Genomic DNA, 11,478 nt, shown 5'->3' on the forward strand with positions numbered 1-11,478 from the left:
CAAAAAAAAAACTTAAAAAATTAACCCTTTCGTGACAGGGTTAAAGTGTCTACATCGGAACACCTGTTCCGATGTAGACAAATTGAAACTACGCGATCGTGCATACGATCGCGAGATTTCAATTATTGGATCGCATCTGGGGGGCGTCCCTACAACCCTAGGAACGCCCTCCAGACCGCGATCAAGTCCTTGAAGCGCAGAAGGCTTCAGGACAGCCGTTTGATATGACGTTCTATTCCGTCATAACGGCTTTAAAGCCCAGTGTAAATATGACGGAATAGAACGGCATAACGGCGTTAAAAGGTTAAACAAATCGAGGGGGGACCTCTATGTCACCCTCAAGGTATTACCTCACATTTTACATAGTGAAAACAAAAAGGAGTAACTAACTTGTTGTTGCAGCTAAATCACAAAAACATGTCCAGTATATAAACATACTAGAAATATCTAAATATATATCACCATACCCTACCCAATCTAGTGTATATCTATATACATTATATTTCTTCCTGCATATTATATGCAAGGAAAAGGACTGGTATACCCTGTGATACATTAGGCAAGAGGATCCTTTCCATGGATTCTACCTATACATACGTACATGGTAGGCATATTTAGTGTAATGCCAAACCATATTATTGATATTTGTATGCCATATATCTAGAAACAGCGATTATATTCATTTTCGCTGCTCTATGGTTAGCCATTCGTTCCCGCATAGTCCCTTTAGTCTTTCCGACAAAGAAACTTGAACATGGACAGAAGAGCAGGTAGACAACGTGTAGCATTGCATGATAGAGAATATCTTATTGTAAACTGGTTGTTTGTATGGGGATGGTGAAATATTTTGGTTGCAATGAGCCCATTGCACACAGTACATCCCAAACATTTATACGTTCCCTTTATGTTCTCCCTGGGCCTCGTTAGATAATGTTTGGGGTCCGTTATATCCCACCATGGGTTTAAGATTTTGTGTGAAGTCCAATTTTGGGTCAGAGGTCACTAATGGCCAATGTGTTTTCAAAATTCTGCCTTCATTGGTGGTATTAAATGAAAAGGTAGTTGCAAGAATAAGCCTGTTCTCGTCAGCTACTTTATCCCTCTGTGTGGTCAGGTCATCTTGTGTAAATTCTTGAACGGTTTCCAGAGTAGAGTTGACAAATTTTGGTCTGTATCCCCTTTGTAGAAATTTATCTCTTACGCCTTCCAACTGGGAGACCCCTAACTCTTTTTCTGAATTGTTCCTGATTGCTCTAATCATTTGTGATTTAACTATGCCTCGAAGTAAAGATAGAGGATGGCAGCTGTCTGCCCTAAGGATTGAGTTCCTGGCAGTCTGTTTACTGTACAAAGTCATTCCTAGTGTGTTGCCAGACAGGTATATACTAAGATACAAGAAGTGTATCTGTTTCCCATCCACTGTCATCTTAAGTCTTACTGTAGGGTTTGTGTTGTTAATTGCCTCAAACCTTGTTAGTAATCTTTCTCTGACCCCTCTCCAAATCAAAAACGTCATCTATATACCTTCGATAGAAGATAATAGATTTGTCATTGGTGCTCCAAAGATATCTATCCTCGAAGTAGGACATGAATATATTGGCGTAGGATGGGGCCATATTCGACCTCATCGCCGTCCCTGCTACTTGGAGGTAGAATCTTTGTTCAAACCTAAAATAATTCTTATTTAAACCTAAATTGTGTCAGCATACCCGAGAATATCCATTCTGTACACAATCCCCAAAACCCTTATTCACCCACCAGGGCATCCTATTGTGTCAGCAGTCTAATCGTTACTGCAGCCAGTAGCACAGTATGTTGACGTCCTGTTACAACCAGTGGTTAGGGAAACTTGCTCATTCATACTGGATACAAATGACCTAATCAGATTACTCAGGGAGGTACATATATCTAACCAGGTGACCTGCTTGTAACTCTTGACGTTAATAGCCTCTATACAATAATACCACACAATGTGGGATTAGAGGCTATTAAAACACATCTTTTAAAATCTGATAAATACACGGGTCCACCAGTTGAGTACTTGCTTTCCTTGATAGAATTTTGCCACAGTAAAAACTAAAAAAAAAGATTTTTACTTCCAAATAGCAGGAATGGCCATGGGGTCGAACATGGCCCCTGCATATGCGAATATATTTATGTCCCACTTTGAGAACAACTATTTGTGGGGCATAAATGATGCAGCTATAACTTTTTACTGGAGGTACATCAACGACGTCTTCCTCATCTGGAGGGGGGGGGGGGGGGGAAGACACACTTAGAAAATGGTTTGACATTATAAATTTGACTGATACCACTGTAAGATTTGACAGCAGAGGCACATCAGATACACTTCCTCGACTTGAACATCTTTATCTCAGGTAAGCTGGGAACCACAGTATATAGTAAGCCCACAGATAGGAACTACATACTTAGGGCTGACAGCTGCCATTCTCCCTCATTACTGCAAGGAATTGTTAAATCCCTAATGATACGTACCATACGTAATAACCCTGATAGGGAAACAGGGGTCTCCCAGCTAGCTGTAACACAACAAAAGTTCTGACAGAGGGGCTATAAGGAACAAGTTTTAAATACCACTATACAAGATATACAGAACCTGACACAGGAAGAATTGATCAATAAAGACGCAAGCCACATAAAAAATGAGAATAGATTGATGTTTGTAACCCCTTTATCCCCAAACACCTCTAATGCTGGCAAAATTGTGAAATAATATTGGCCCCTGATGACCTCTGATCCAAAATTGGGGTTCAAACAGAATCTCAACCTGATGGTTGGATACAAAAGAGGGACTAATCTAAAATTGAGTTATTCTAAGAAATCTAAAGAGAATATAAAAACCAGCTACAAGTGCCTGGGTTGAACTACTTGCAATGGGCTCATTGCTACCAGAACGTTTCACCACCCACACACTAACAAAGTATACGATCCGCCACTCACTCTCATGTAAAACCACACACATGGTATATATGCTAATTTGCCCATGTTCAAGGTTTTATGTTGGCAAAACACAAGTAACTACGTGAATGAATGGCGAATCATAGATTTGCTATACGCCAGGCATTGAAGAAGGGAAGCTCAGACCAACCGGTTGCACGACTTTGTGCAGAAAGGACACAATCAGTCTAATCGATCAGATACATCCTGATAGACCACATACCGAAGCTGGAACGAGGTGGTGACAGGAACAAAGCTCTCTTGGTGCACAAAGCCCAGAGGATATATAGACTGGGAACTGTATACCCGGGCGGACTAAATTCAACACCTGATTTCAGGCTCTTGACCTTTTGTGGTATATACCTGGAGTGCTTCTGCCCTGTAAATAGGTCTACTATACCCGGAATGCTTAAAGGAGGTTGTAGTGTTGTGTAACATGACACATATGCCACCTTAAAAACCTGTGGGTACGACTGACATCATTCCCGGGAGTCACTGGGTGATTGGACCCAATAGCTGGGTAACGGGAGTTAATCGTACCTTTGGGACACATCATAAGCTTATAACATGATTAGAGCAGGGCTCCCACCGAAACTGATGATTTACCCATCCTGAAGGAGGAAAACACTATGTGTCACATACCTGGAGTGCATATGGGATATGGATGCCACAATAATGATAGTGATATACAGTGGAAAGGCACCATCTGTATTTTCAACTGGGATACCAGTTGATCAATATCGCTACACAGAATAGTGGCTAAGTATTATGGGAACCCATGGTCACTCATGAAAAGCACATATGATAAAAGAATACAAAGGACGCCTAAGAACCACTACTGCGATTGTAGACTGTTGTGTGAGCTAATATATAAAATGAGAGATGGATCAAGTCAAAAGATAATAATATAGTCCGCCCTGATGTTCACTTATAAAGATGTTAGCCTAAAGACTATTTTTTGTCTACTATAGAAGGAATGTTTTCTGAGCTCAGTGAGGATATAAATGTATGCCATTTGGAGATACATTTAGGTGTTCTATTTTGAGTGTGTACATATGTATATATCTTAATTACGAATGTATTAGTTACACTATTGGGTTTTGGGATAACATGCACAAGATACCCCAGAATAGGGGTTGATACATCCACACAGGTTATAATAAATGATCACCACAGATAGTACTATACAAATGAGTTGCTGCCTTAACACTGTTGCCATGATAACTATACACTGGTTATCAGCAATCTCATAGAAAAGTGCAAATTTGGGAACACTATATATATATATATATATATATATATATATATATATATATATATATTCATAATTAAATACTGATTTGGCACATAAATATGTGGGAGTGTTTGATTACTTTGGTCCCATCCTTGTATTTGTCTGAGGTTACTACGATAACCACTATCAGTAAGGCAGGTATGGACCCCATTAGAGCTTATATTTCAATATGCATTATCACATACCCCTGTAAGGTTGCAAATAATATGCAACACCTGCGAATATGCTGCGGTATTAGATGAGCCGGTTTTCTGTGTTTCCTCTCCTTTTATTGGGGTTACTATGGCAACCTCTATTAGTAAGGCACATACGGATCACATTGGTATTTATGCTTTAAACTACATTATACACACTTGTATAAGGATGTATGATATGTTTAACATCTGCAATAATATTGCTGTTTTTGATGTTTTTGTCATTCTCTCCGTTTTTGTTTTTACACCTATGCAAGTCCCAGACCGGAAGTTGGGAACAGTTACTTCCGGTTTGATGATATGCTGGAACGCAGGCTTGTGTTCCAAACACTGTTTGTTTGGCGCCACTTGAACTGTATGAGGTTGGTTAATTGTTGGCTCTATAAACGTTTTGCTTTTCACATGATTGAGTCGTTCTGATGAAGGGGATTTGTACATCTCCGAAACGTTAATTAAATTTTAGATTTCTTCACCCAAAAGGTCCTGTGAGTGCATTTAATTTGGAAGTATTATTTACATATTTGCACCCAGGTAGCTGCCAATAGGTGGGTGGATCAGCTAAGCTGCTGGTTATTGCTACCGCAAGTTTACTATTGCAATTAGCTTCAGAAAATTAACCAGAGATCAGATCTCTGGTTAATTTTCTAAAAGTGCCCCAATTGCCCCCAAAATATAGGGTCTTTTAGTTTTTTTATGGAAAAAAAAATGTAGCATTTTTTTTTTCATAAAAAACTAGTGCACTTTTTGGGGGCTAAAGTTGTCGGGTGTGGGGTGTTAGGGAAAAAAAAATAAACCGGCACTGAAAAGTGCCTTTACATTGTGGACTCCCAGGTCTGGCGGGAAGATTTAGTTTTTAGAGAAGCAAATAAATATGTTTTTCTTTCTTAGTATAGATTAGTATTTTTTTTACATTTGTGGAAATGTATTCCATCCTGTCCAAGGCTGCTTTGAGGATCGATGGAACACTTATCAGTGATCGTCTGCTGACAGTAACTTTTGTCTGAGAATGTATTTTATTCAACTGAGGAATTTAGGAAAATAAAAATTGCTTTTTCTTCTTAGTTCAGGCAAAATCTTGTTATGTTGTAAAAATTAAGCTATAGCTGTCTAAGGGAGTTGCTATTTAGCGATTAAACGGACATGAAACCCCAAATTTTCCTTTCATGAGTTAGATAGAACATGCAATTTTAAACAACTTTCTAATTTACTTCTGTTATCAATTTCTTTGTTCTTTTTGTATCTTTTGTTGAAAAGCAGGAATGTAAGCTCAGAAGTGTGCACATGTCTGGAGAACTATATGGCGGCAGTTTTGCAAGAGCACTAGATGGCAGCACTATTTCCTGCCATGTAGTGCTCCAGGCGCCTACCTAGGTATCTCTTCAACAAAGAACATAGGAACAAAGCAAATTTGATAAAAGATGTAAACTGGAAACTTTTAAAAACTGTATGTTGTGTCTGAATAACAAAAAAGAACATTTTTGGGTTTCATATAACTAATGATGATTCTGCCAGGGTAGTACTAACATCTTTAAAAAGAACAATGCAGTCCCTCTTTCCGGCCTATGTCAGGTGGGGGTTTTGATTTCTGCTCATATGGAAGCATCAACCTCTCATGGTCTCTGTAAGGCAGAGTTCTGAATTCTACATACAAGTTTTTGTAGTACTAGAATTGGTTGCGTGGACTGAATCTGATACGAACCGAGGGCACAATTTTTTAATCTGCCATTTGTTCTAATAAAATGGTTGCATCTTGGGAAAAATAAAACAAACTTTACTTACCTCTGCACATTGCACCTTTGCAATATAACCATTATTTTGCAGTTCCATCCAGTTGGCTTCATATAGTTTAGGACCAATCAGAAAATTCAAATCAACAATTTTGTCATCTTCTCGAACAAGCGTGGCTGTTAGCCCCACTTTGCAGTGTGCTTGAACTATGGTCAATACTCTTCGGAACATTTTAGCTGAAAAAGAAAATTCATTTTTGATGTTTTGCAATATTTGCCATTTAAAAAAACAAACAAAAAAAAAAAAACAACCTCTGGTTCATTGAAAGATGTGTCATTGGAAACCAAAAAAACATTAAATGCCAACTTAAACACAACCTATAAATATGTAAAGCAAGATTTTTAACCACCAACAAATCAGATCCTTATCAGTAATGGTAGGTATATAGTTTTTTAAAAACTGAGTAGGTAGAAAAACATCTCAGATGTCTGGGCGGTGCCACTTCCTGCCTAAGGTATTTTATTGGCTATACATGAACTATTTAAAGAAGGGAAGGAGAAAGGCGTTTGACCCCTGAAATAATTCTACAAACCAAAAATGTCTGCCAAGCATTCAAAAAATTATTCTTCAAGTTTGAACTTTGAATTTGATTTATTGATAAATATGAATCATGTTTTTTCTTCACTCTCATGAAACCATACCAGTACTGCTGGGTCAATAATAAAGCTGAGCCAGATGGAGGGAAGGTCTAAGGAAGCACAATCACATTGAACTAGTAGTATTTAGTGAAAGTATAACATGATTTATTGTAATGCGTTAGGACAAGGTTTTCATAAACAGATCGTGTCCACATGCCTTTTGGACCAGCACTGGCTGTCGGAATTTAAGATTGCACAAGTAATTGCTAGTGCAACCCCAGCCACTGCTTTGGCATGACCAATTGCCTGAGAGCAGGGCTTTTCAGTCATTCCAGATGAATGAATCATGATTGTCTGTGAAAAAATAAGTTTCAAAAAGTTCAATAAAAAGAAGATTGTTTGGAGTGGATCTGCACAAGGAGTTAAAGGGACATTGTACACTAGATTTTTCTGTGCATAAATGTTTTGTAGATGATCCATTTATATAGCCCATCTGGGGGTATTTTTATAAAAATGCATTGCTTTGCTTATTTTTTAAGAACATTGTGCTGATTTTCAGAATCCTAACCAAGCCCCACAGTGCCAGATGTATACACAAGTCTACAGACTCCTGCAGACTCCTGTTTATGTTCTGTCATTTCATATGCAGGGAAGGGGGGAGGTGGGCAGTGTCTGCTCTTTTTGTTTACTCAGCCCCTTTCAGTAGGTGTTCCAGACTACCTAATTAACCATGCTAAACTGGGAGCTTCTAATTAAGTTTTTAAAAGGCTTTATACTGGATTTTTAGATCAGTATCTGGGCACATTATAGTAGTGTCTATTACATACAGTTATATGAAAATTATTGCCGCTGATTGCTGCATGGGGGGGGGGTTCTAGATCTAAATGTTAGATTTTATATGAACCTACTACTGAAAATGGGGCTTAAAGGGATAGGAAAGTCAAAATTTAACTTTCCTAATTCAGATAGAACATGTAATTTTAAGACACTTTTAAATTCACTTCAATTTTCAAATGTGCTTTGTTTCTTGGTATCTCTTGCTGAAAAACAATACGCACATATCCTACACTAGTGGGAGCTAGTAGCTAATTCTTGATAAAGCCCAGAAGGGTGAAACGCGTTGAATGGGACCTGCTACACTCTACTAAACTTCATTTACTACTGTCACAAAGCTGTGTGACCCTGCAACTTTAAACTTTTCTCCTGACCCTGCAAGTTAAAATCTACCTTTGGTAACTTCAGGGAATACGGTGTTACTGCTAAACACTGACCAAAGATTTCTTCAAACCTTAAGAAGTCTGAGGGAACCCAGATGAAAACAATATTTGGGCTATAAGAAGAAAGGAAAACAAAAAAAAGGATAACTACATCACCAGAACGGATCATCACCCCTGACCTCTGAATCAAAGAGAAGGTCAGGTGACTTATCAGAAGCACCAGGAACAAACAGTCTGTGAATCCCTCACAGTGAAGATAATCAGCGGTTGCAACCAGGACAGATTAAGGTACCTCTACACTAATTTGCACTACGTTTTTTAAAACACGCAAACTGAACTTTAAAGACATCAAGGTATTCATCTGTTAAATTAACCATTTCCATTAACCACGATTGCTTTGGCACCTAAATCAGAATATTGGCTGTTTTTTGCCTTTTTAACTATCCAGCACACCTGAGCCAATTATATGTCCAAGGAAAGTAACTGTGTAACTTTATAACTGAATTTGTTACTGAAGAACTGTAAAGCTATTAGGATTGATACATTTGTGCCTTTTAAATATTTAATTCACCATTTATCTTAGAAATTTGTTGCTTGCCATATGTTATCTATAGAATTAATTCCTTTATACCTGAAATTCTAGGATTATATGGTTCTAGTCTGTTTTTATAAGTGTTGTATAAGGGAGACGTCCCTTTATTAATTAGGAAAAGCATTTGCTGTTGTTTTTATGTGTTATAAGAATTTTTAAATAAAATAGATTGTATAAAACATAAATTAGATTGGTATCATCATTTCCTAGCTTTTTTTAGCGCTGCTAAATAAACCCCATTTTTTCTTCTTATCCACCATTTAGTTCTCTTTGAGGGAAGAACTTTTTTAGCAGCAGGAATCCACCTTTAGGCGCTCCTATCACACTACACATAAATAGCTAATTGGTGCCTGCACACATTTGTCTCTTGTGACTGGCTAACTAGATGTCTTCAGCTAGCTGCCAGTAGTGCAATGCTGCTCCATCAGCAAAAGATAACAAGAGAATGAAGCAAATTTGATAATAGAAGTAAATTGGAAAGTTGTTTAAAATTGTATGTTCTATCCAAATTATGAAAGATCATTTTGGGATTTCCTGTCCATTTAATATATTTTAGTATTTACCTATGAGATGTAACATTAAAAACTCTTTAATTACATAAAGTATAGCATCATATGTATACTGGTACACTAATGCTCTAGAGGTGTATTTTTACTAATACAGGTAGCCCTCAGTTTACCCCGGGGTTAGGTTCCAGAAGGAATGGTTGTAAATCGAAACCCAGTTCATAATGTAAGTCAATGGGAAGTGAGGGTGATAGGTTCCAGGCCCCTCTCAAAATTGTTATAAGTAACACCTAATACATTATTTTTAAAGCTTTGAAATGAAGACTTTAAATGCTATACAGCAATATAAACCTAATAAAATAATCACACAACACAGAATATATAATTAAACTAAGTTAAATGAACAAAAACATTTGCTAAACAGCATTATAAACCTAATAAAATCACACAACACAGACTTCACTTGCATTTTTCTGCAAACAGTTTTTTCTATGCATTCCAATCTGGACTGATTTATAGACAGGAAGATCTTGTTCCTTTGAAATCTGCTCGATAGCTCAGGTCTGGTTAAACTGATTAATTTCAGCTTGCTTTGCTGCAACACAAGCGGACAGCTCCACCTACTGGCTATTTTAATAAATGCACTGCTTCTCATTGCTTTTCAATAGCAGTCACATGACAGGAAAAAAAGGTTGTTATTCTGAAACGGTGTAAATTGAACCGTTGTAAACTGAGGGCCACCTGTGTGTGTGTGTGTGTGTGTGTGTGTTATTTTTCAAGAACATTGTGCTTGATTTTCAGACTCCTAACCAAGCCCCACAGTGCCAGATGTATACATGAGTTTACAGACTCCTGCAGGCTCCTGTTTATGTTACCTGTCTTTTCATATGCAGGGAAGGGGGAGGTGGGAAGTGTGTGCTCTGTTTGTTTACCCAGCCCCTTTCAGTAGGTGTTCCAGATTACCTCATCAACAATGCTAAACTGGGAGCTTCCAAGTAAGTTTTTAAAAGGTTTTGTACTGGATTTTTAGATCAGTATCTGTGCATATTTTTCTTTATAGTAGTGTCTATTACATGCAGTTATATGAAAAACAAAATGTATGCTTACCTGCTAAATTTATTTCCAGATATGGTGAGTCCACGGCTTCATCATTTACTGTTGGGAATATCACTCCTGGCCAGCAGGAGGAGGCAAAGATCACCACAGTCAAACTGTTAAGTATCACTTCCCTTCCCAAAACCCCCAGTCATTCGACCGAAGGGAAATGGAGAAAAAAAGAGTAACACAAGGTGTAGAGGTGCCTGAGGTTTAGACAAAAATAACTTGAAAGAAAGGGCGGGGCCGTGGACTCACCATATCCGGAAAGAAAGAAATTTTATCAGGTAAGCATACATTTTGTTTTCTTTCCTAAGATATGGTGTGTCCACGGCTTAATCATTTACTGTTGGGAACCAATACCCAAGCTAGAGGACACAGATGATTAGCGACGGACAAGACAGGCAGACCTAAACAGAAGGCACCACTGCTTGAAGAACCTTTCTTCCACAAGAAACCTCAGTCAAGGCAAAAGTATCAAATTTGGAAAAAGTATGGAAAAAGTATGAAAAGAGGACCAAGTTGCCGCCTTGCAAATCCGATCCACAGAAACCTCAATTACGAAAGCCCAAGAATAGGAAACCGCTCTCGTGGAATGAGTCATAATTCTCTCAGGAGGCTGCTGCCCAGCAGTCTCATAAACCAAACGATTACACTTCTCAACCAGAAAGGAAGATAAGTAGCAGTAGCTTTCTGACTTTACGTTTCCCAGAGAAACAAACAAATAGGGCAGAAGACTGGCGAAAATCCTTATTTGCCTGTAGATAGAAATTAAAAGAACACACAACTAAATTGTGCAACAAACGATCCTCATGAGAAGAAGGATTAGGACATAGTGAAGGAACCACAAATTCCTAACTTAGTACGAAGAACCACCTTATCAGCATGAAAAATAAGATAAGGCAAATAACACTGCAAAGCAGAGAGGTCCGAGACTCTCGAGCAGAAGAGATAGCAATAAGAAACAAAGACTTCCAAGATATCAACTGAATATCGATGGAATGCAAAGGCTCAAATGGAGCCTGATGCAAAACTATAAAAACAAGGTTAAAGCTCCAAGGAGGAGCAACAGCTTAAACACAGGCCTGTTTCTGACCAAGGCCTGACAATAAGGTTGCACATCAGGCACGTCCACCAGACGCTTATGTAGCAAAAAAGAAAATGCAGGGAAAAAAGTGACCCTTCCGGGTACTGACTGACAAACCCTTCTCCAAACCTTCCTGGAGAAAAGACAAAATCCTACGAATCCTGACCCT

The 11,478-nt window shown here is 38.2% G+C and overlaps 1 protein-coding gene across 1 annotated transcript in view; it reads right to left on the reverse strand.

Moving 5' to 3' along the window:
- ERCC3 (ERCC excision repair 3, TFIIH core complex helicase subunit) overlaps positions 1–11,478 on the reverse strand; it is a gene marked incomplete in the record, with an annotated part of 196,538 nt that overhangs the window by 151,669 nt on the left and 33,391 nt on the right. Inside the window, 1 exon segment of the mRNA XM_053698101.1 lies at positions 6,226–6,410. Coding sequence (XP_053554076.1) covers positions 6,226–6,410 — 185 coding nt within the window.

This window comes from Bombina bombina, chromosome 1 (assembly GCF_027579735.1).
Source record: "Bombina bombina isolate aBomBom1 chromosome 1, aBomBom1.pri, whole genome shotgun sequence".
NCBI classification, from domain to species: Eukaryota; Metazoa; Chordata; class Amphibia; order Anura; family Bombinatoridae; genus Bombina; species Bombina bombina.